The sequence below is a fragment of the Microcaecilia unicolor genome, chromosome 7 (assembly GCF_901765095.1).
Source record: "Microcaecilia unicolor chromosome 7, aMicUni1.1, whole genome shotgun sequence".
In the NCBI taxonomy this organism is placed as follows: Eukaryota; Metazoa; Chordata; class Amphibia; order Gymnophiona; family Siphonopidae; genus Microcaecilia; species Microcaecilia unicolor.
Genome location: NC_044037.1, coordinates 227889023 through 227916038, shown reverse-complemented (window position 1 = coordinate 227916038; position 27016 = coordinate 227889023). Strand labels below are relative to the sequence as shown.

At 43.0% G+C, this 27016-nt stretch overlaps 1 protein-coding gene across 3 annotated transcripts in view; it reads left to right on the top strand.

Annotated features, from left to right (window-relative positions):
* DCAF17 (DDB1 and CUL4 associated factor 17) overlaps positions 1-27016 on the top strand; it is a 163710-nt gene that overhangs the window by 61173 nt on the left and 75521 nt on the right. For all 3 annotated transcript variants that reach the window (XM_030210498.1, XM_030210496.1, XM_030210497.1), the window contains exons 6-7: positions 12268-12346; positions 14075-14164. In XM_030210498.1, the coding sequence (XP_030066358.1) occupies positions 12268-12346; positions 14075-14164 (169 nt within the window). The remainder of the gene's footprint in view (positions 1-12267; positions 12347-14074; positions 14165-27016) is intronic.

Genomic DNA, 27016 nt, shown 5'->3' with positions numbered 1-27016 from the left:
CCTTGGCTGACCTTTAGAATCTGCTGCCTACGTTCCTGTGCCTGCTCTGCTGAACACCGTTGGCTAAAATCCTGTGCCCGTGTTGATTTCATACATTTCAAATTTTTGCTGATCTCCTTCCAGTCTGCTCTTTCACTTGCCAAACAGGATTGCTACATTCAGTTGATTAAATTCTCTTGGCTCAAACCCTCAACGTGTCTTTGTCACACTGAACTCTCTCCTCAAAGTGCCTTCACCTCCAACTTCACTTTCTCCCCAGGCTCTGGCTGAGTACTTTCATGATAAGGTTCACAAGATTAATATGACTGTACCTCTCCTTCCCTTAGTCAATTCTCTCAACCCTCCCTTCAACCACTGCCTCCTTTTTTTCTTCCTTTTTTGAAATCACTGAAGAGGAAATTGCACATTTTCTTTCCTCCTCAAAACTAACTACCTGCTCCTCTGAATCTATTCCCACCCATCTACTTAGCACTATCTCTCTTACTGTCATCCTTTTATCAGTCATATCTTTAATCTTTCACTTTCCACTGCGACTTTCCTGATTCCTTCAAACATGCTGTAGTCACACCACTCCTCAAAAAAAACCTTCATTGGACCCTACCTGTCCTTCCGACTATCGCCCCATCTCCCTCCCTTTCCTATCCAAGATACTTGAACATGCTATGCTGTTCACCGCTGTTGTCTTGACTTTTTTTCATCTCAAGCTGTTCTTGATCCACTTCAATCTGTCTTTCACCCTCTCATTCAGCCCAAACAGCGCTTGCTAATGTCTCCAATGACCTGTTCCTGGCCAGATCCAAAGGTCTCTATTCTATCCCCATCTTTCTCAATCTATCTGCTGGTTTTGATCACTGTTGATCACCGCCTGCTCCTTGATTGCCCATGGGAGTTCCGAGCCCGAAGAATTGTGCCGAGTGGAGAAGCCGACCTGTGCAGCCGTGCAGCGGATGACTGGGGGAGAAAGAGTGAGGCAAGACACGGCCCGGGCCCAGCTGACGGCACCATGTGGCATACCAAGCTGTTTGGAGTGGCACCACTACTATTTTGGACATTTTGTGAGAATGCGATGATTGTTTCTTGCACAACCCCAAGCGCCTTCCAACTGTTTGACCACCTACCCTCCTGTGCAACACAGCTGTCTCTCCTCAGCTTCCTACCTCCAACCACTACCACAGTTCCCAGAACTACGGAGCCTCTGTGCCCTGAGACAATACTCCATACTTCTAACTGGTGCTACAGTGGTGGAAATAAGTATTTGATCCCTTGCTGATTTTGTAAGTTTGCCCACTGACAAAGACATGAGCAGCCCATAATTGAAGGGTAGGTTATTGGTAACAGTGAGAGATAGCACATCACAAATTAAATCCGGAAAATCACATTGTGGAAAGTATATGAATTTATTTGCATTCTGCAGAGGGAAATAAGTATTTAATCCCTCTGGCAAACAAGACCTAATACTTGGTGGCAAAACCCTTGTTGGCAAGCACAGCGGTCAGACGTCTTCTGTAGTTGATGATGAGGTTTGCACACATGTCAGGAGGAATTTTGGTCCACTCCTCTTTGCAGATCATCTCTAAATCATTAAGAGTTCTGGGCTGTCGCTTGGCAACTCGCAGCTTCAGCTCCCTCCATAAGTTTTCAATGGGATTAAGGTCTGGTGACTGGCTAGGCCACTCCATGACCCTAATGTGCTTCTTCCTGAGCCACTCCTTTGTTGCCTTGGCTGTATGTTTTGGGTCATTGTCGTGCTGGAAGACCCAGCCACGACCCATTTTTAAGGCCCTGGCGGAGGGAAGGAGGTTGTCACTCAGAATTGTACGGTACATGGCCCCATCCATTCTCCCATTGATGCGGTGAAGTAGTCCTGTGCCCTTAGCAGAGAAACACCCCCAAAACATAACATTTCCACCTCCATGCTTGACAGTGGGGACGGTGTTCTTTGGGTCATAGGCAGCATTTCTCTTCCTCCAAACACGGCGAGTTGAGTTCATGCCAAAGAGCTCAATTTTTGTCTCATCTGACCACAGCACCTTCTCCCAATCACTCTCGGCATCATCCAGGTGTTCACTGGCAAACTTCAGACGGGCCGTCACATGTGCCTTCCGGAGCAGGGGGACCTTGCGGGCACTGCAGGATTGCAATCCGTTATGTCGTAATGTGTTACCAATGGTTTTCGTGGTGACAGTGGTCCCAGCTGCCTTGAGATCATTGACAAGTTCCCCCTTGTAGTTGTAGGCTGATTTCTAACCTTCCTCATGATCAAGGATACCCCACGAGGTGAGATTTTGCGTGGAGCCCCAGATCTTTGTCGATTGACAGTCATTTTGTACTTCTTCCATTTTCTTACTATGGCACCAACAGTTGTCTCCTTCTCGCCCAGCGTCTTACTGATGGTTTTGTAGCCCATTCCAGCCTTGTGCAGGTATATGATCTTGTCCCTGACATCCTTAGACAGCTCCTTGCTCTTGGCCATTTTGTAGAGGTTAGAGTCTGACTGATTCACTGAGTCTGTGGACAGGTGTCTTTCATACAGGTGACCATTGCCGACAGCTGTCTGTCATGCAGGTAACGAGTTGATTTGGAGCATCTACCTGGTCTGTAGGGGCCAGATCTCTTACTGGTTGGTGGGGGATCAAATACTTATTTCCCTCTGCAGAATGCAAATAAATTCATATACTTTCCACAATGTGATTTTCCGGATTTAATTTGTGATGTGCTATCTCTCACTGTTACCAATAACCTACCCTTCAATTATGGGCTGCTCATGTCTTTGTCAGTGGGCAAACTTACAAAATCAGCAAGGGATCAAATACTTATTTCCACCACTGTACATCTATATGAAAGGCACCTCACCTAGGACATCACTCCCGATCATCTGACTGTGAGTAATCTTCATACCTCCTAACTGACAACAAAATGAATACAGCCCAAGTACTCCTAGTAATATACTCCCTATCACTGATTCACCTAACACTATCCATCCCATTCGCATATAACAATATCATACCCATACTACAGAATCACCAAAGACTGATCAGACACTCCACACCTCACCAAGCTACCAATCACCAAAACAAAGGAAAAATACCTACATGTAGACAACATCAACAAAACGGAATGAAAAGCCAGAACAAACACACAATAACTAAGGAACAACAACTAACAAAAATCCACATATCACCAAATATAGAAGCACCATACCAAAATATTCAAGTTGGCTACATTAATGCCAGATCCGTAGTTAACAGGACATCAACAATAACAGATTGGATCATGTCATAAAACTTCGATCTAACTTTCATCAATGAAACCTGGATCCACGACCAAAAGGACCCCATAATCCTTGATCTATGCCCTCCAGGATACAAAATCACTCACTGGACCAGAAAGGAAAAGGAAGGCGGAGGCATAGCATTAATTTACCGTTCCCACTTCACCGCCGAAACCACTGCCGAGTCTATAACAACCCAACTTGAAATAGCTTGAATAAGAATCCACAATAAATCCCTGCTTGATCACCTGAACTGCGTCCTGTTCTACAGACCACCTGGTAATTGGAACGAAAGCCAGTCTAACTTCATGGACTTTATCTCAAACACTTGTGTAACCAACTCCAACATACTAATACTAGGTGACGTAAACCTTCACCTAGAAGACCCAAACTCTACCAATGCACAAGAATGTAAGGAATTCTTCCACTCATGGGATCTCAAATGGCCATACATGCAAACTACCCACATTAAAGGGCATACATTGGACCTCTTCTCACACAAATTGTCCACAGACCACAACATACTAGTAACAGACATCAAATGGTCAGCAACACCTTGGACCGATCACTACAAACTAAACCTGCCTTAACTGGTGGAAGACAGGATTATACCGCACACAAGAAACTACAATCTACAGTACAAGAGGCCAAATAGACCCAATAGTATTCTGGCAACAGATATATGACAATGAATGGACAGCACGAACGGACTGCATACACTACCTCCCTGATTGGGACATAAGATGCAGAAATGTACTAGATGAAATAGCACCCTTAAGAACAAGAACAACAAGAAGAAAAAAACTTGATCCCATGGTTCAATGACGAATTAAAAAAACTCAAAACACAAATGAGGAAACTCGAACGAGCATGGAAAAAAGTAAAAGATGAATACACACTCAACCCATGGAAACAAATACAGAGAAAATACAAATATGCAATAAGACAAACCAAAAGATCATACTACAAAACCAAAGTAGGGCCAGACTACAAGGACACGCATAAACTTTTTCAACTCGTGAACAAACTACTTGATACCACACCGGTTACCACAACCAACACAGACACCCCATCAGCAGAAAACCTTGCTAAATACTTCAACAAGAAAATTATAAAGCTACGAATCATGCTACCACTCAATACTACTGACCACGAAAAATTCATTGAACATCTGGACCCAATCACCGATGAATATCCAGCAGACCGAATCTGGACAAACTTCGATCTACTTACCGATGAAACCGTCACCAAAGCGATTAACAGGTTCACCAAATCCCACTGCAAACTGGACATATGCCCCAACAAGCTAATAAAATCCACCCCTCAACGCTTCATAACAGACCTCACTTTGCACCTAAATTATATGTTACAACGCGGACTGTTTCCTAAAGATTAAGGAAACGTACTATTCACCAATACTAAAGATTCAAAGAAAAAAGCAAATGACATAACCAACTACCGCCCGGTAGCATCTATCCCTCTGGCAGTCAAACTATTGGAAAGTATGATAACCAAGCAGCTTACCGACTACTTAAACAAATTCTCAATATTACATGAATCACAATCAGGATTCCGATCCAACCACAGCACCGAAACATTACTAATCACTCTCCTAACCAAATTCAAACAAGCAATTGGCAATAGTGTACTCTTTCTACAATTCGACATGTCTAGCGCATTCGACATGGTAAACCATAAAATACTATTAAACATCCTAGAATACTTCGGAATTGGCGGAAGCGTACATAGTTGCATCAAAGGCTTCCTAACTGCAAGAACATACCAAGTGATATGAAATTCGAATACATCATCACCATGGAAACCAGAATTTCGGAGTACCCCAGGGATCATTGCTGTCACCGACCCTTTTCAACCTAATGATGACACCTCTAGCCAAACTGCTATCCAACCAAGGCCTCAATCCTTGCATCTATGCAGATGATGTTACGATCTATATCCCGTTCAAACATGATCTAACAGAAATCACAAATGAAATCAAACACAGCTTCCAAATCATGAATTCATGGGCTGACGCATTTAAATTAAAACTCAACGCAGAAAAAACACAATGAGGCATATTTTCAAAGCACTTAGCCTTCCAAAGTTCTCATCCTCTTATCACAATATAACACGAACAAACCCACCACTATAAACACCCCAGATTACACCCTCCCTGTCTCGGACAGTCTGAAAATTCTCAAAGTTACAATTGACCGAAATCTCACACTAGAAAGCCATATGAAAAATACACAAAGAAAATGTTCCATTCAATGTGGAAACTCAAAAGAGTAAACCCTTTCTTCCCAAGGGAAATATTCCATAGCCTGGTACAATCAATGGTGCTAAGCCACCTAGATTACTGCAATGCAATCTATGCCAGATGCAAGGAACAAATCATCAAGAAACTCCAAACTGCCCAAAACACAGCAACCAGACTTGTATTTGGAGAAACGAAAGCACCAAACCCCTAAGAGAAAAACTACACTGGCTTCCATTCAAAGAACGTATTGCGTTCAAAATTTGCACTCTGGTTCCTAAAATCATTCACGGCAAGGCCCCAGCCTACATGTCAGACCTTATAAACTTACCAACCAGGAATACAAAAAGTTCATCACGCACATTCTTGAATCTCCATTACCCCAGCTGCAAAGGACTAAAATAGACATCAACATATGCATCCAGCTTCTCCTACACAAGCACACAACAATGGAATGCACTACCATACACCATAAAAACAACGCACGACCTAACAACCTTCCGAAAATCACTAAAAACCAACCTGTTCAATAAGGCATACCACAATGATCCATCCTAAATACCAGACAACGAAACTTATACCAGAACTGAACAAAACCGAACTTTCTCTATCTGACTGCTTGACCTACTTTGCCACTAATGAACTTTAACGCAATACCACTTTTATTTCTCATTCCGAAAATGAATTTTCTATACTTGACTGCTTAATCTATGAACGCAATACCACTTTGTATTTCTCATTCTGGAAATGGTGATTGCCGTTACGGAATAATGTAAGCCACATTGAGCCTGCAAATAGGTGGGAAAATGTGAGATACAAATTTAACAAACAAACAAACAAATAAATAAATAAATATGCTTTCCTCACTTGGATTTCAGGGCTCTATTCTTTCCTGGTTTTCTTCTTATCTCTCCCATCATACTTTTAGTGTATACTCTGGTGGATCCTCCTCCACATCTATCCCACTATCAATTAGTGTACCTCAGGGATCTGTCCTGGGAACTCTTCTTTTCTCCATCTATACTTCTTCCCTTGGTACTCTGATCTCCTCCCATGGTTTTCAGTATCACCTTTATGCTGACGACTCCCACACCAGAAATTTCAGCAGGAATCCAGGGCAAAGTATCAGCCTGCTTTTCTGACATTGCTGCCTGGATGTCTCACTGCCATCTGAAACTAAACACGATCAAGACCGAGCTTCTTATCTTTCCCCCTAAACCATCTTCTCCTCTTCCCTCATTCTCTAGCTCTGTGAATAACACTCTCATCAGCTCGTAACCTTAGGGTCATCTTCGACTCTTTCTCCTTCTCTGCACATATTCAACTGCTAAAACCTGTCATTTCTTTCTCTATAATATCACCAAAATTCATCCTTTCCTTTCTGAGATCACTACTAGAACCCATATCCACACTCTTATCACCTCTCGCTTAAACTATTGCAACTTGATTCTCTCTCACTAAGCCATTTCTCTCCCCTTCAATCTGTTCAAAATTTTGCTGCACGTCTTATATTCCGCCAGTGTCGCTATGCTTGTATTAGCTCTCTCCTCAAGTTGCTTTATTGGCTCCCTATCCATTTCCACATACAGTTCAAACTCCTCTTATTGACTTACAAGTGCACTCACTCTGCAGCTTCTCAGTACCTCTCCACTCTTATCTCTCCCTACACTCCTCCCCGGGAACTCTGTTTACTAGGTCAAGTTCTCTTATCTGTACCCTTCTGCTCCACTGCTAACTCCAGACTCCATTCCTTTTATCCTGCTGCACCATATGCTTGGAATAGACTTCCTGAGCCGGTACGTCAAGCTCCATCTCTGGCCATCTTCAAATCTAGACTAAAAGCCCACCTTTTTGATGCTGCGTTTAACTCCTAACCCTTACTCATTTGTTCAGTACCCATATTTTATCATGCCCACCTTAGTAATTCCCTTTTTTGTCCTGTTTGTCTGTCCTAATTAGATTGTAAGCTCTGTCGAGCAGGGGCTGTCTCTTCATGTCCAGTGTACAGCACTGCATACATCTAGTAGCACTGTAAAAATGTTAAGTAGTAGTAGTAACTTTGAATAACTAAACAGCTCACTGATACTAAGATGCAGACAGCAGTCAAGCAGTGGTATGTCTGCTACCCATTCTTTTTCATTGAGTGCCACATGTATAATTTATCTCCAAGTTGGTGAGAGTTGTATGTGTGCACTTGGTGCAAAGAGTTTCTTGGCTCAGAGAATGAGTCCAATATTATGAGACTAAAGTAGCAGACTTGGGGGAGCTAAGGAAGATGAAGAGGTAGATAGATCTACAGGGACATAGTAGAGATGGTCCGCCTCCTGTTTGGCAGTCTTTGCTGCCTTGGAGGAGTGAGGTCACCTGACAGAACATCATCACCCTTGAAGAGATCCTGTAGCCAGGACTTGCTCTCCATGGAATGCAGTATCCTTTTCTACAGAGGATGTATCTCCAGGGGCTTCTGCCATGGAGGGAAGGGTTAGGATATCTGTTTTAGTTGGACAATCGGTTATTGGGCTTAGGCAAATAGGTGGCCTGTGGGTGTGAGGATCACTTGGTCACTTGCCTGCCTGGTGCAAAGGTGGTGGATGTCATGCAACACCTAGATAAGATTTTAGAAGTACTATGGAGAGGAGCTGGGTATCTTGGTACATGTGGCTACCAGTGCCATAGAAAAGTGTACAGTGCAGAATGCGCGTGAAAGCACATGGACAGGTCAATATTTGGTGTTTACAAAGCAGCACTGAATTCTTCCACAATGGATAAAGCAACCTGTGGGATATTATGGCTATGAGAGTCCAGCTATGTTATGATGTGCCTTGCAGAGGGGTGAATCTCTTTTATTTAAGGTGAGAGAGACGGTTACTTTGATTAGGGAGCAGCACAGTACAGTTGGACCTCCAACCTCTTCCCCCCCCCCCCCCCCCCCAATTCCAGATTGCACCTTCACAACCAGTTTGTTTTAGTTTCAAGTTGTTTAGGCCTTGCTGTTGCAAGTCCTTATTGTCCTAGCATTGTGTTTTCAGTGAGCCTAGTGGCCAGGAATGCTCAGTTGTGAGATAACATTGCCTGTTTGTTCTTGAAAAAAGCAGTTACATATCTGTAGCAGTGGTCTTTGAGAACAGCAGGCCAATCATTCTCACATACCCTCCCTCCTTCCTTCCCTTGGAATTGTCTTTTACAGCTATGGCATTAGACTGCTGGTTCCACGCTTACACATCAGGCGGGGAGGCACCCATGCATCCACTATGGGATGCTGCCAAAGGTCTTCTGAAGAGACAGTACACTGAGCAGCGTCTGCACTGGGCTCCGTTGGATGATGTCACTTACTTTTGAGAACGTTTGGCCTACTGTCCTCGGAGAACACGTGCTACAGGTAAGTAACTTCACTTCTGAGTGCTGCCATTTGGACACTGCTATTTGAGAGCACAAGGCCCACATCAGACACTTGCCTCGCATCCAGTTCTGTGGGTACACAAGGCTCACCATGGAGACTTGCACTCCATTCACCCCATCAAACAGATCCTCTTGTCAGGCCTCATCCTGTTCTCAAAACACTTTTATGCCTCTTAGGAACACCTTTCCTAATCACCAAATCTAATTCATGTAAAATCAATGAATGATCCATCGATTCAAAGATAGTAATATGAAGGAAGTTGGCGTTAACCACTCATTGAATCTGAAAGCCAAATCTGGAATATGGCCCTCTACATGCTTACCATCATTCACTCTCTTTACAGACTGCCTCTGCACTATGCAGCTAGGGAACACTTCTACAATTGCGCGCCTTCGTTTAGTTTCTCTCAGACCACAAGGATTAGGTGCCTGTTCTATAAAGCTGATGACAAAAATGGGTAAATGTATAACTGCACTGACATATAAATAGGATATGCACACTTTTTTTTATATGGGTACTGGCAAATCTTCAAAACAAAAGTATGCACATAATTTCATTTTGAAAATTAGCCCAGCGAATTTTTGCACATATTTTCATCTGCTCATTGCCATACACAAATTTCCCTGGTTAATTTACATGTATATATGCATATTTTATAAAGTGTGTGTGAAAGCTGACCTCTCCCGAAACCCACCTCTCAGTCTGCATAAACTTAACCACTTATTGGCTGTATTGATATAAATTTTAATGCAGATGGAAGAGGGGGGAGCAATTTTATTAAAGCCTATTTCTGCCAATAAATGTTTATATGCATGGCTGCTTTTAAAATTGCCCTCTGTTCCCCGTTTTGATTCATTGTATCTCAGCAGTTATGTTTCTTGTATAATTCTAGGTGGTTAACAAAAGTACATACATGTAATACACAGAAATTGAAATGTATATTGTCACAAAATGCCTAACCACCCGCCTGGGGTTACCCCTTGGCCATTTAGAGGGTCTATCACCAGCACAGCTCAGGTCCGCCTGCACCTGCCGCTTGTGCTGTACACTAGAACCCTTCTCCCACTGACTGGCTCATAGCCACCTCTGGGTGAGTCGCCCGCTCTCAAATTATCCCAATGATTTCTAGGTTACTGGGGCTACACTCCCAGTGGTCCCACAGTTCCAGAAAGCACTCACAGACCCAACACACAAACCACCAGGGATTCTTTATTAGTCCAGACAGGCAGAGTCAACAAACTGAAAATTGTTTATTGTCTTAAAATTGAACACTGAAGCATAAATAGTGCAATCAGCAAACAATCACAGGTAACTGAAATGGGATCAATTTATAAAACTATCTAAACATTTGTTTACTTTCTAAAAAGTACCTGGGGAGATTAGGAAATATGCTACTTACAGATTATCAAATATAACTGATCACAAGGCCTCAGCAAAGAGATCTGTCTCTCACTTCTCCCAGGCTAAGACTATGGAAAAAACCCAGTAAAATACAAATGAAAAATGAGCTCCTGGGCCAATCAGAGTTCATAACAACAATCTTTGAAAGTATACTGCAGACTGCCTTTCCAAAAGGCACAAAGAAAACAGCCTTGGTTCTGCAGCAGCTTCAAAACAAACATGCACCTCATGCTGGTCAAACTAGAGAAATACACTTCAGGAAATTACCCAATACATTTTACAGTCTTAAAACACACTGTTCTGTCACGTATATAAAATAAGGTAAACCTGGGAGACCTATGCAACAGAGAACAATCTGGATAAGAACCACCGACCACTACATACCCGTCATGCAAACCAAGACTTACATCAGTAGAGATCCTGACTGAGGGCAACAAGAAGTCCTGATCTCAATTAAGTAAAATGTTGTGGTCATTCAACTGTTTATGAAAGGAAGTTGGATCAGAGGAGTTGTAACTCAGAAGGCAACAAATTCCACAAGACTGGACCAGAAATATGGAAAATTGAAGACCAGTATTGCTCCTCTTTGTTTTCTTCCTGCTAGAAACACTACTGTATTGTAATGTAGCTTCCTTGTACTGGAGAGGGGACTCGGTATTATGTGATTCTGTAAATATATAAAATTGTATGAAGCAGTGGCGCAGCCAGACTGCTTGATTTTGTTGCATTAGAGGGTTTTGGAAGTAAGCTACTCAATTTTCTACCCCCCCCCTTTCTCAAAACCATGCCTCCAATAGTCTGCCCCCCCCCCCCAACTTAAAACCATTCCCCCCATCAGTCCAGTCTCTCTCTCTCTCTCTCTCTCTCTCTCTCTCTCTCTCTCAAAACTGTCCCCCGCCCCCAACAGTCCAGTTTCTCTCTCTCACAACTGTTCACCTATCAGTCCAGTTTCTCTCTCTCTCTCTAAATCATCTCCCGAACAGTCCAGCCTCTCTGTCTCTCAAAACCATCCCCCTCATCAGTACAACCTCTCTGTCTCTCTAAACCGTCCCCCCCCAAACAGTCCAGCTGCGCTCTCTCTCTCTCTCTCTCTCTCTCTCTCTCTCTCTCTCTCTCTCTCTCTCTCTCTCTCTCTCTCTCTCAAAACCATCCTCCCAATGGTCTAGCCATCCCCCATTGGTCTAGCCTCTCTGTCTCTCAAAACCACCACTCCCCCACTTTACCTTAACATGAGTCTTCATTTATAGGGGTTGCTGGTGTTTATTTTTCAGTAGTAGCTCAAGGTGAGTTACATTCAGGTACACTGGGTATTTCCTTGTCCCCTTTAGGGCTCACAATCCTAAGTTTCTACCTGAGGCAATGGAGGATTAAGTTACTTGCCCAAGATCACGAGGAGAAGCAGTGGGATTTGAGCCAGGCACTTCTGGATGTCAAGACCAGTGCTCTAACCACTAGGCCACTCCTTCACTCAGTGGCAGTGATTCAATTGTGCTGCCTGCAGCTGACCCTGGAGCCTTCCCTCTGCCACTTTCTGCCCATGTAGAAACAGGAAGTTGCATCAGAGGGGGTGGGACATGGTAGAGGGAAGCCTATAGGCAGGATGAGTGAGTCACTCCCAGCACCCCTATACATGAAGATACATGTTAGGGTAGACTTGGGGCGAGGGAGATGTCAGTCCACAGGTACCTCCAGTAGCTGAGGTGCCCATTTTGCCCCTGCCCATCTAGACCTATCCATGAATGTGCCACTGGTATAAAGGTAAAGGTTTTTGGAACCAGGGAAATTCTGGGGGGGGGGGAGGGGGGTTATCTGTAAACCGCCATTTACATTATTTTATCATATGGTTAGTCTACTACCCTACATGGAAACTGAACTTATATAGCATCATATTCATGTTCTTACCAGTATCATTACCTCATAGTGCTATTAATATTATAGGTATCTGACTTGGGATGTTCCTCAGGAGACTATAGTAGCAAAGTCATCTCAAAAGAAACTCACAGCTTTGGAACAGCGGGTAACTATATTAAAACATTTTGAAGGTATGATCAAATTTGTGAAGGTTTCTTCTGCATGCAGAAGTCAAGAACAAGAACATTCAGACCTCTGAAATTAACATTACTGCTTTATATGCTAAAGATAGGACTCTACAAATAATGTTAGCCCTGATGAACTACTCTTTTGATGTGACTAATAAAGGTCATTTTGTAAGAGAATATATGCATAACTTGTACCAGCTTTCACATACATCCCCTTTGAAAATTACCCCACTAAAACTCCATGCCCATCTGCTATTTAATACATACAAAATCTACAAGAAACTTTGCATAAGTCCAAACCTGGCCTGAGCACTGCTTCTAGGAGCACCTCTGCTTGTCATGGGTAAAAATATGTATGAAATGGCATTACACACATACCTTGGACTAGATAGGGGTAATTTGTTTTTTAGCAAACCATGTGCATGTATAACTCTGATGTATATAAATGGTGTTTAGAATTACTCCCTAAATGATATTACACTGTAGTTTACTATCCCTAAGTGCCACTGTCACTGAACAGTAAGGCAAACAGAGAACAGTAAAGGAACTGACATGGCAGTAGCTAGTGTGCTCCCTAGTAAGCCGATGTAAACTCTGCTAGATGAAACTACATAGCCTAGGAAGGTGAGGATGGAGGTGGGGGGCTCAGGAGAAGCAGTGTAATATTTGTCTACTTCATGATCTGTTAGCCTTTAGTCTTACTTGCCAGAGAGCTTGTGTGTGTGTGTGTAGATATATATATACAGAGACATTCCCATTCACAGTGTCTTGGTTGCTTTCAGGAGACACTCTCTGTGCCTCTGTTTGTTTACCAACAGTGGTAACCAGAAAAATCTACGGGAATAGAAGCCATAGATGTGAGTTTTGGGTAGCATAGCATATACTAGAATATATTCTATATGCACAGAGGCTGAACATTTTTGGAAAGTTTGCTCAAACTTTTGAAATTTATGTCCATAATAACTCTGCAAACACTACCATCTTCAGTCATTATCTTTTATACAACTATATAAATTGGGCCAGCTCAACACTAAGCTGTGTGCAGGAGAGAGGTTATAAAGTAGGGGGGAAGCCCAAGGTGACTGTGAATGAATGCTTTTATGTGATAGCCCAGAAGAGGCAGATAGCAATTGAACTAGAAACACAAAGGAGGAGAAACCTGCTAGGTCAACCCCATCCCCCACTCCCGTGAATCAGAGATTTGTTTATGTATTTGAATCTCTTTATTGAGCAGTTATGGAATACAAAAAATAAAGATAAATTAATATCTCACAATAACATGGCATAATATTCTGGTTTTCACCCCTATTCACACATACTAGGAGATATATTTTCAAAGCACTTAGCCTTCCAAAGTTCCATAGGTTTCTATGGAACTTTGGAAGGCTAAGTGCTTTGAAAATATGCCTCCTAGGTATCCCTCCCCCTTGTCCCCATTTCAACAATAATCCCGATGTTATCAGGAGCCCTGTTTTCTTATAGCATGCCACCATTCCAACAATCCCACCCCCTTTGCTATCCCTTCTCCCAACCCCTCTTTCCTTCCCAGAGATGGTCAGAAGACTTTTTTTCATTTTAAGCTGTGATGCTTATATATCCTGCATCCAAATATAATGTCATTTTTCATCAATAACAGGAATGGCAGAGTGAATTTAGAAATTTCAGTTACCTTTCTTGTCTAATGTAATGTAATTTCTGTTCTTCAGGCAGGTAGCCAACAACATGGACTCTTGTATCTTGCTGTTTTCAAAATATTGCCACTGTCATTGATGGGCATGCTGGAGATTAACAAAAATGTAAGTGTCACTTACTTTGATATAACACTGTGGGGTCAATTCAATAAAGGACGCTAAAAGCAGGGTGCCAAAAATTTGGGCACTCTGCTAGTATTCCATAATGGCATATTTGTAAGCCAAATCTGTTACAGAATAGTAGAGCATGCCACGTCTATGGCTGGTGTAAATGGTAGCACCTAAAAGCGGCGGTTATGTGTGTAAAATCAAGAATTTATACTATAAAGTGCGCAGAAGGTTAGTCAGAAGGCCCCTGATATGCCCAATCCCTTCCCACATTAACACCTCCTTTGCCGTTGTGTGTGAAAGAAGTTAGGTGCTTTCATAGACTTTTGGGGGTATATTGCAAAGCACATGTTTATCTCATTTTCGTATTTATGATTTTTAAAGGTAGCAAGCTATCTGGCCCTTTACTTTCTTTTTGTATCCATTTTCAGAACACTGGATCTCATCATGCATGTTAGATGCACTGCCTGTGTATTCTTTTGAAATACAATTTAAAAAAGAAAAATGACTGGTCTAATAGTCCGGCAGCAATACTTTGAGTTGCAGGCATTAGATCCAGGTTTGACTCCCAGACTGAGTTCCTCCGACTGGCAAGGACAGGGGACAATGTAGGGAGAGTGTTCACAGTTCTGGGGGGGGGAGGGGTATTCACTTTCATTCTACACATATCCACAGGAAGACTCAAGTACTCATATTACCCTGTCTCATAGGGAACCACAATCAGTTCAGCTTTTAAAGGCGGACTATAATATTGTACTTGGTTAGGTCATTTGGCAAATAGAGAAATTAGAAAGTATACCATTTAGTCACTGGTGTGTATCTCATTTCTGTATATCAGAATTATTTGATATAACAACTGCTTCCAAGCTCTTAGTTTCACAATTACTAGAAACTAAGGGGGTCTTTTACTAAGCTGGTAGAAATCAGCTGGTGGTAAACGCCGAGATGCCCATAGAAATATAACGGGCGTCTTGGCTCTTACCACCAACTGATTTCTACCATGAGCTAAAAATGCTGCTGTGGCTTAGTGAAAGATCCCCTATGTATGCTGTTTTGAGTCTTATGCTGGACAGACATTAGACACAAATAGCTGCAATGACACTTTCCCAAGTTATTGATGTGTATATTTATTCAAATAGTTTTATTGCAACTACTTATGCAGAGACTTAACTGTGGTCTAATATAATATTTGAATAGATGTGAGAGAACTTCAAAGTATGTAGGTGAATAAATGAGTGAGGAGAAGTGAAATGGAATTATTCCGAGGTGTTGTGTATACTAGATACTAAAGAATATTTCTCTTGTATAGAGGAGGTAGGCAAAACACTATTCTTCTGTTTGTAGAAGACACTTCAGGATTTCATTGCGATATCCAACTTTCTCAGGACCAGATGCACAAAGCTTACCGTTATATTAACATTTGCTTTAGACTGGTTCTAGCCAGTCTAAAGCAAGTGATTATGTAGCTAGTAATGCACAAAGGGGTTTTCCATGGCTCTAACTTGTGCCATTAGCAGCCACTGAGAACCCCATGCAAATTTATTAAAGTGAGCCAAAGTGAGCTCATTAGAATTCGCTGTAATTTAACAAGCAAAATTTATGGCTGCTCTGGAGCTGTTGGAGAGAAGCACAAGCAGGCAGCTGCAAAGGCTGCCTGCTTGTGCTTAGTACCTCTCACCTCCCGGCACCTCCCCCCCCCCCCCCAAAACCCTCCCCATGAACCCCCACAAATCTTTTTTTTTTTTTCCCTGGCGGCAGTGGTGTTGTGAGGGCAGCTGACACCCGGGGTGGGTCGCTGCTGTGCGCAACCCCCCCCCCCCCCCCGAGAACATACCTGGAAGGCGGTGAGGGGCGGGCGGGAGAGCCAATCCGCCGAGTGCATGCTGCTGGGGGTGTCGCCCCCCCTTCCTACACCACTGCCTGGCAGTCCAGTAAACTGGAACCCCCTCCCCCCCCCCCCCCCCCCCCCCTGTGTGCATACTCCCCTCTTCCTGGCTACTCCTGCCCTCCTGCCTCCACCTTGTAAAGGTACAGGGAGTGGTGCAAGTGGAGTCAGAACCGGGGGGAGAGGGGAATCTGCACTGGTGTGACCATTTCAAGTCTCAGAAGGTTAGCATGTGTATTCCTACACTACGTGACTCATATCTACTGAGAGCCGCTGTGAAGACAGAGGAGCTTCTTTCTTTTCTTTAACATATTTAGAAAACTACCTGAAGAGCATGTGAAAGAATTCAGGTGTTCACCATAGAAGAAACTGAACAATAAGGAGAGTAGTGTAGAGCAGTGTTTCCCAGGTCAGTCCTGGAGTACCCCCTTGCCAGTCAGGTTTTCAGCATATCCACAATGAATATGCATGAACTTGATTTACATATACTGCCTCCATTATATGTAGATCTTTCTTACATATTCATTGTGGATATCCTGTCTGGCAAGGAGGTACTTCAGGACCAACTTGGGAAACATTAGTGTAGATCACAGGTGTTTTAAGTAAGAGGTCTTTTCTGAGGACAAGCAGGCATAATATTGTCACATGTGGGTGACGTCATCCACAAAGCCTGGTGCAGATACTGCCATAGTGCACTGTCACTTTAAAACTTTGAGGCAGTGCCTTCCTGCCCAATGGTGGAATGCGGGACCAGCTGTCTATCGTTTTCTGCAGAGCAGAGAGGTTGCATTTCTAATCTCTCCTCAGCATGTCAAACTTTTTTCCATTTTGGTGCCTTCCCTTTTTTGGGATATTTTTCTCACATTTTCTATTTCTTTATAAATTGTTCAATTTATTGATTTTTTTCCACCCCAAATTATTTTTCTTTTTTTCTTTTTTTGGCCTTTGAGCCCTTCAATCAGCCAGGGAGCAGCTCCCCTAGCATTTGAACCTTTTGACCTTTTATCAACTATTTTTCCCTCTATGTCAACGAGGGTTCCAAGTGGCTTTAAGAAGTGTACTCTCGATGCAATAAATCCATTTAAGGCACAGATGCCCTTAACTGGTGTGTTCAGTGCTTGAGCTCAGAGCACCAGGACATACAGTGTGGCCTCTGTCTGCGCATACAAAAGAGAGCGTTTAAAGCCCGCAGAGTCCAGCGTGTAAAACGTTTTGGTTCTGTATCGATCATGGCAGGGGATTTGGCTTTAGATGCGGAACCTGCATCAGTGTTGGTATCGACAATGAGTGCACCATGGCATCATTGGGCATGTCCGACATTAAACTCGGCACCAAGACCACGTAAGGGCTATGTCCTCCTCTGTTCCGCACGCATCAAGTGACCAGCATAAAAAAACCAAAGAAGCATTGCCATCGTTCTCCCTCCAGGCACTCTGCCAACACCTCCCATCCATCGACATCTTCGATGCACGGGAAGTGTCCATGCCGCAGTGTGACTGCTCTCCTCTACAACTTATTTCTCAGCGAAAGCCTCTGAGGTCCTCAAAATCTCTCACGTCTGCACAGGCTGTACCTCAGGCATTGCTTTCTCAGCCGGCAACAACGCCTGCTCTACAGGAGGAAATCCGGACTATGCTTATACAAAAGCTTTCAGGGCTACTGCATACACAGTCTATTCAGGCTTACATGGTGCTTACGCGAGCCTCAGCCCAGCCCAGCGATACATCGGAGAGACAGTCACGGGAGAGGTCCTGCACATTGGCTCGGTGTCGACCATCAGGGGGAACCACGAACCTGACCGACACACAGGGCCAGTCTTAGGCTGAGGCGGCTGCATAGGGCCTCGCACTTAAGGGGGCCCCGCGCAGTGCGCCTCGGTCAGCCTCCGCTCCATCTCGGTGCTCTGTTTACTTTGCGAGTCGGACTCCGACGTCACAGCAGCTGTGTCAGTGAAAGCGCTGCCCGACGTCTCTCCACCACTGCCTTCCCTTCGCTCGTTCATTCCCAGACTCAGTGCCCCGCCTTCTTCTGACATCATTTCCTTGCGAGGGCGGGACACTGAGTCTGAGAGGGAATGAACGAGTGAAGGGAAGGCTGGTGGAGAGACGTCGGGCAGCGCTTTCACTGACGTTGCACAGCTGTTGTAATGGAGGTAAATTTAAAAGATTTTGCTGGACATGGAGGGGAGAGAGGAGAATTGCTGGATGTGGATAGATGGAGGGGGAAGGGGAGAGAGGAGCATCGATGGACATGGATGGGAGGGCAGGGCCCAGGGAGAGAGGAGAAATTGCTTAATATGGATGGATGAAGGTGGGCAGGGGACAGGAGCATGGATGGACATGGATGGGATTGCAGGGCCCGGGGAGAGAGGAGAAATTGCTTAATATGGATGGATGGATGGAGGTGGGCAGGGGACAGAGGAACGTGGATGGGAGGGCAGGGCCCAGGGAGAGAGGAGAAATTGCTGGACATGGAGGGGAGGGCAGGGGAGAGAGGAGAATTGCTGGATATGGATGGATGGGAAATTGCTGAATTTAAGGGCTGGATCGGAAGGCAGATGCTGAAACTGGAGAAAGGATAGGGACAGGGCTACAGATGGTAGACAGGACACAGGAGGATGGTGGACACGGTGAGAGAAAAAAATATCAAATGGAAAGAAGAAACTGCATAAAACAGAAGACGCTGGGACCAAAGCGAATAGAAAAACTAAATGATCAGACAACAAAGGTAGAAAAAAGTATTTTATTCAGAATTTATTAATTGGAATATGTCAGCTTTTGGAAATGTGCATCTGTGATATTTTGCATGTAAGTTTCAATTTTTCTAGTATTGCTGCATGCTGAGTCTGACTTCTTGAGGTAACTTTCCAGTTCAGTATTTTGCCTTCATATCTGTTTTTCTTGTGTGATCAAGGTGCAGTATCCTGCTAGCGTGTAGTATTTGCAGCCCTTTTTGTTTTGTTTTTTTTCCACGAGGTAGTGTATTGGTGTTTTAGAGCCTGGTGTAATTACAGTTCTGCCTTTCCACGCATAAGGTTGTAGCTGGTCCTGTCCTTGGAATTAGTGCTGTTATGGTTTGGTAAGGTTATGAGTGTGTTGTTGCACAAGTTTGTGTATAGTGTTTTGCAGTGGAGAGATTGTGTGTCCGCACCTCTGACCCCCCGGAGTTATGAGAATTGGAACTACTAATTGTAGTGGACTTGAATTGAATAATTTCTGGGGAGGGGGGGTTCTTGATAGCATTGTGCTTATTTATTTCAATCAGTTTTTCTGTACAAGTTTAGCTTCATTTGTCTTTATTTGAAATTTCATAAATAAAAGATTTTCTAAAAATTGAATAATCTTATCAATAGGGCGGGGCTAGGATGGGGCCCCACCAAATTGGTCTGCACAGGGCCCCGCAATTACTAAGACCGGCCCTGCCGACACATATGTCGACATTGGCAGAGCAACTTTCTCCAGCCTCAGAGACTCATCTCCCTTGATACTCTACTCTTCTACACAGAACCTACACTCTAGTTGACATTCTTCCATGTTCTGCCCAAGAGTAGTACTTTCAAGAGTCAGATTCGGATCTTTCCTGGGAGACAGATCAGGACCCACAGTATCTCTCAACTGAGAAGTCCCGCGGCATTCCATCTGACCCTTTTCCACTGCCTCGGAGACTCAAGTCTCCTCCAGAGAGTATATCCTTTACTGGTTTTGTCCGTGAGATATCCCAGGCCAAACCTTTCAAATTAGAGATGGAAGAGCAACCTTGTTGAGCTTTTTGAGGTTCTACATTATTAGAGAGGGACTCGCTGTTCTACTTCATACAGTCATGAAGAATACTCTGATCAAAAACTGAGAGACTCCACTAACATTTCAATTTGCTCTAAAGAAAATTGACACAATGTACAGGATAAACAAATGGGCTTGACTCAGTTACTCCATCATTCCTTAGTTGTGGAATCTGCTTTAAAGTGTACTTGCAGTGCGAGATCTCTTGCTTCCGCTCCTCCAGGCAGAGAAGCAAGAACATTAGACTCTTTTGGCAGGAGAACATTTCAGGCCTTTATGGTAACCAACCACATATTGGACTATCAACTTTATTCAACAATTTACTTAGACTCTTTTATACAAAGTACTCTCTACTTTGTAGACTTCCTTCCACCTGGAAAGGCTGATGAGTTCCTCAAAATTCATAGGAAACTTCTAGATTGTTGTAAATATCTAGCACAGCAGGCCTTTGATGTCTCTTCTCGCATATCCACCTTGAGAGTATCATTGAGACATCTTTCCTGGCTCAGAGTTTCTGACCTCGAAGCTGCCATCCAGCAATGTCTGGCAGATGTCCCTTGTCAGGGAGACAACTTATTTGGGGACAAAGTCGAGGAAGTAGCCGACTTGATAAAGCATACAGATACTATTAAAACTCTGTCCAGGCTACAGGCTTTTGCCACCTCCTCTTGTAGAAGATTTGCAAGAGGATTTTGACGCTGTAATTAGTAAATTTAAAAATAATATGTAAGAAAAGGGGAATTAAATAACATATTTGTTGAATTACATTAACCTGCACTGTAAATTTTAAGGACATGTGCTCAGAACATAAAGACCATATATTTAACTTTAAAATGTTTATTTACAATACAGGTAATGTTATAATGTTAAGAAGAGAGGCAGTTTTTAGGAATCATTCACAGGGGAAATGTGCTTCACAAGATTAGAAAGTCTGAATTATAAATTAGGCTGGATTAATGGTAACTCACTTTAATGGAGGCTGCTGGTTGGAGTGATGAAGGAGGACCTTGCTGGAAAAGAATTTTTGTTGCAGAGTTGTTGCTGGAGCCTGGAGAAAGTCTTATCTTGCATGTGTGTGAAGTCCCACAAGGCTCAGTGAAGGTCCACAGGAAGCAGCAGAGAGGACAAAGAGAGCAGGGCCAGAGAGAAGAGCGAAGAGAACGAACTGAAAATGTTCCAGGGTTTTTATATTTTCTTGTTGGGACCATAGGCTGAAGTCAGGTGGGGTGCACGCAATCCAATGAAAACTCAGGCATAGCTGAAAACTGGTTCCATCTAGTTTTGAGAGAGAGCATGGTAACTGGTCACAAGTTTTAATGACATCATAAAGAGTTTCTGGCTGGACTTCTGCTGGTAGATACACATCCATATTTACACATCCATATTTGACAGGATTAAAAAGAGTCTGGCATAGATGGGCTTCTTTTGTCAGATTAGGTGGGTAGATGGGCTTTTCAGTCTCATTGTCTGTGAGTTTTATCCAGTCTTTTTGATTGCTCTCAATATGCAGACTTTTGTTCTTTGGAGGTATGTTGATGGACTGTAAGTATCCACCTGACTAGCCTTTGTATGTATGTGTGTGTGTGTGTGTGTGTGTGTGTGTGTATATATATATATATATATATATATATATATGTGTGTGTGTGTATATATCAAGCTATAACTGTTGTTAACATTGAACTTTTTTTCAACTGATTCTGTATCTAAAAATGTCTTTTTTGTGGGTTTTCTAAAAGAATACTGAAATAAATGGCATCTTTGATATCAATACAAAAAAGACCTTGAGATACAGAAAATATTAATGTAGAAGTTTTCTGGGTGTATGTTATTGATTTCAGTTACCCCAATATTGACTGGATAAATGTTGCATCAGGGAGTGCCAGGGAGATAAAGTTTCTAGATGTAATAAATGACTGCTTCTTGGAGCAACTGGTCCAGTAACCGACAAGAGGGGGAGCCATCTGGTCATTGGTGGCGTGCATGGCATAGTGCAAGATGTGGCGATGTTGGGTTCCCTGGGAAACAGTGATCATAACATGATCAAGTTTGAGCTACTATCTGGGATGAACCTGCAAAGGAAATCTACTGTAGCTGCATTTAATTTTCAAAAGGGCGACTATAATAAAATGAGGAAAATGGTTAAAAAGAAACTAAAAGGATTGGCTGCAAAGGTTAGGACACTCAATCAGGCATGGACATTATTCAAAAATACCATCTTGGAAGCCAAGACCAGATGCATTTCACTTATTTGCAGAGGTGGAAAGAAGAGAAAACGTCAGCCAGCATAGTTAAAAAGTGAAGTAAAAGAGACTTTTAGAGCCAAAAGATTGTCCTTCAAAAAAATGGAAAAAGGACCCAACTAAAGAAAATAAGAAGCAACATAAGCACTGGTAAGTCAGATGCAAAGTATTAATAAAGAAGTCTAAAAGAGAATATGAAGAGAAATTTGCCTTAGAGGCTAAAATGCACAGTAACAACTTTTTCAGGTATTTCAGAAGCAGAAAGCCTGTGAGGGAATCCATGGGACCGTTAGATCACGAAGGAGTAAAAGGGGCACTCAGAATGAAGCCATAGCGGAGAAACTGAATGAATTCTTTGCTTCGGTCTTTACGGAAGGAGATGTAAGAGATCTGCCTGTACCGGAAATGGTTTTCAAGGGTGATGATGAGGAGGGACTGAAAGAAATCTCAGTGAACCTGGAAGATGTACTGATCCAAATTGACAAATTAAGAGTAATAAATCACCTGATCTACATGGCATACATTCAAGGGTACTCAAAGAACTCAAGCATGAAATTGTTGATCTGCTGTTAGTAGTATATAACCTGTCATTAAAATCATCTGTAGTACCTGAAGATTGGAGGGTGGCCAATGTGATGCTGATTTAAAAAAAATAAAAGGTTTCTAGGGGTGATCCGGGAAATTACAGACCAGTAAGCCTGATGTCAGTGCTGTTCAAAATAGTGGAAACTATTATAAAGAATAAAATTATGGAACACACAGACATGGTTTAATGGGACAGAGTCAGCTTGGGTTCAGCTAAGGGAAGTCTTGCCTCCCCAATTTGCTTCATTTCTTTGAAAGTGTGAATAAATATGTGGATAAAGGTGAGCCAGTTGATGTAGTGTATCTAGATTTTAAGAAAACTTTTGATAAAGTTCCTTATGAGAGACCCCTGAGAAAATTAAAGAGTCATGGGATAGGAGGCAAGGTTCTGGTGTGGCTTATGAATTGGTTATTGGACAGAGAACAGAGGGTAGGGTTAAATGGTTATTTCTCTCAATGGAGGAGGGTGAACAGTGGAGTGCCACAGGGATCGGTACTGGGACCGGTGCTATTTAACATATTTATAAATGATCTGGAAATTGGAACGATGAATTAAGTCATTAATGTTGCAGATGACACAAAACTATTCAAGGTTGTTAAAAACACGTGCGGACTGTGAAATATTGCAGGAAGACCTTAGGAAATTGGAAGACTTGACATCCAAATGGCAGATGAAATTTAATGTGGACAAATGCAAGTGATGCTCATTGGAAAGAATAATCAGAATCATAATTACCTGATGGTAGGGTCCACCTTGGGGGTGAGCACTCAAGAAAAAGATCTAGGTGTCGTTGTAGATAATACACTGAAATCTGCTCAGTGTGCAGCTGCGGCCAAAAAAAGCAAATAGGATGCTAGGAATTAGGAAAGGGATGGTGAATAAGACTGAAAATACTATAATGCCTCTGTATCATTCCATGGTGCGACTGCATCTTGAGAATTGCGTTCAGTTCTTGTCGCTGTATCTCTAAAAAGATATAGCGAAATTAGAAAAGGTTCAAAGAAGAGCAACCAAAATGATAAAGGGGATGGAACCCCTCTCGTATGAGGAAAGGCTAAAGAGGCTAGGGCTCTTCAGCTTGGAAAAGAGACGGATGAGGGGAGCTATGATTGAAGTCTACAAAATCCTGAGTGGTGTAGAACTAGTAGAAGTAAATTGATTTTTTTACTGATTCCAAAAATACAAAGACTAGGGGACACTCAAGAAGTTACATGGAAATACTTTTTTTTTTTTTTTTATATTGTTTATTTATACATTTTTCAATATCAACCAACTTCAATGTTCATAACATACAGAACCATTTTGTGTTGTAATAACTTTGCATATTGTACAGAAACATTGAAAATAAAGAGTATCTAACAGCGTCAGCTATTGTCTCTTAATAAACCATAAACTTATTTCCCCCCTTCCCTCCCCTTCCCCCCCAACCCTATGTCTGTGTGTGTATCGGAACTGTCGCTATATGCTTGGAGGCCCATGTGATATACGAGTCCCATATCTTATGATATTGGGCGATTTGCCCAGTACGTATTGCTGTAAGCTTAGACATCAATTGAATGGACCTTAATTTATTTATAACCACGGACAGATCTGGTAAGTGTGATTGTTTCCACCATGCCGCCAGGACCATTTTTCCGGATGCAAACACCTGTGTAGCAAACCTGTGAATGTGGTTTTTGAATCCTGGCGGCTTGAGGTGTAGTAGACATGTATATGGTGTCATTGGGTATTGTGTCCCTGTTACCTGGTTAATAAAATCCCCTATCTTTCCCCAATATTTTTGTGCCTGATTACACGCCCACCATATGTGGTACATATCTCCTACCTCTCCGCATTGCCGCCAACACAAAGCTGAACCTGAACGATATATGGTTGCCAAGCGGCTGGGAGTGTAGTACCAACTATATAGAATCTTATGTCCGTTTTCGATTAATGAACTGGAAATTGATACTCTCAGGAGAGATTTAAAGGCCTGTGCCCATTGTTTAGGTTCAAGGGGTGCACCCATTGCCAATTCCCATTTTCTTGTGTAGTATTCTACTGGCTGGGACCAGGCAAGCAGGGCCTTATATATCCTTGAGATACAACCTCGTTCCCCTCCGCCCACCATCCCCTTTTCTAGCATTGTTTCAGCTAAGCTCAACTCCTCCCCTGCGTCCCGGCAGATAAAATCTCGTACCTGATAGTATTGAAACACTTGGAGAGGTGAGAGCCCATGTTCCCGGTGCAGTACCCGGAAAGAAGGAATCTGCCCCTCTTCGGACATTTGACCCAGTGTACATAATCCCATGACCTCCCACTCCTCGTACGTTTTATCAATTGCTCCCGGTCCAAACTGAGGTGTGAATCTAAGGAATGCATGTTTAAAGTACTTCCTCTCCGAGAAGAATTTCTCCCTAATCTTGTACCATGTATTCAGTGGCCATCGAATCAGGGGAGGACTGTCTTTTAGTACCCTTTTCAGTTGTTGCTTTTGTAGCCAAGGTATAGCCCTAAGTGGAAATGGTTCCAGCCAACTCTGTTCAATGCGTTCCCATATCTTTCCCTTATTTTGCATCCAGATCGCTAAGATTCTTAAATGGGCCGCCTGATAATATTCACGGAATGCTGGAACTCCCATCCCCCCCTTATCTTTTAATTGGCATAACACCTCCCTTCTAACCCGGGGTGGTCTCTTCCTCCAGATAAAGGAAAATATTTTTCTTTGCAGACCCCGAAAGAAATCTTCAGGAATATCAATTGGTAAGGCCATAAATAGATACAGAAGTTTTGGTAGAATCATCATTTTGATAGCGCTAATCCTTCCTACCCAAGATAATGTTAGGCCCTCCCATTTTTCCAACTCCCGAAACAGTTCTATTGCTTTTGGCGGGAAATTACTTTTGTAAATTTCCTCTATATTTCGAGGTATATTCACCCCCAAATATTTGACCTGTTTCTGTGCCCATCTACATGGAAATACTTTTAATACCAATAGAAGGAAATATTTTTTCACTCAACAAATAGTTAAGCTCTGGAACTCTTTGCCAGAGGATGTGGTAACAGCGGTTAGTGTATCTGGGTTTTAAAAAGGTTTGGACAGACTCCTGGAGGAAAAGTCCATAGTCTGCTATTGAAACAGACATGGGAAGCAACTGCTTGCCCTTGCATTTGTAGTATGAAGTGTTGCCATGATTTGGGTTTCTGCCAGGTACTTGCAACCTGGCTTGGCCACTGTTTGGGAAGCAGGATACTGGGCTAGATGGACCATTGGTCTGACCCAGTATGGCTACTCTTATGTTCTTATGTATATAATGATATTGAGGGAGCTCAGAGAGGTCCTGGCGGGTCCTCTTAAAGATTTGTTTAATAAATCCTTTGAGACGGGAGAGGTTCCGAGGGACTGGAGAACGGCGGAGGTGGTACCTCTTCACAAAAGTGGTGATAGGGAAGAAGCTGGAATTACAGGCCGGTAAGCCTCACTTCGGTTATTGGAAAAGTAATGGAAGCCATGCTGAAGGAAAGGATAGTGAATTTCCTAGAAGCCAACAAGCTGCAAGATCCGAGACAACATGGTTTTACCAGAGGGAAATCGTGCCAAACGAATCTCATTGAATTCTTTGATTGGGTAACTGGAGAATTGAATCATCGACATGCTATAGATGTAATCTACTTAGATTTTAGCAAAGCTTTTGACACGGTTCCTCACAGGAGGCTCTTAAATAAACTAGATGGGCTGAAGATAGGTCCCGAAGTGGTGAACTGGATTAGGAACTGGTTGACGGACAGACGACAGAGGGTGGTGGTAAATGGAGTTCGCTCGGAGGAGGGAAAGGTGAGTTGCGGAGTGCCTCAGGGATTGGTGCTGGGGCCGATTCTGTTCAATATATTTGTGAGTGACATTGCCGAAGGGTTAGAAGGTAAAGTTTGCCTATTTGCGGATGATACTAAGATTTGCAACAGAGTGGACACCCGGGAGGGAGTGGAAAGCATGAAAAGGGATCTGAAGAAGCTAGAAGAATGGTCTAAGGTTTGGCAATTAAAATTCAATGCGAAGAAATGCAAAGTGATGCATTTACTACTACTACTTAACATTTCTAGAGCGCTACTAGGGTTACGCAGCGCTGTACAATTTAACAAAGAGAGACAGTCTCTGCTCAAAGAGCTTACAATCTAATAGACAAGTGAACGGTCGGTCCGATAGGGGCAGTCAGATTGGGGCAGTCTGGATTCACTGAATGGTAAGGGTTAGGTGCCGAACGCAGCATTGAAGAGGTGGGCTTTAAGCAAAGACTTGAAGACGGGCAGGGAGGGGGCTTGGCGTAAGGGCTCAGGAAGGTTGTTCCAAGCATAGGGTGAGGCGAGGCAGAATGAGCGGAG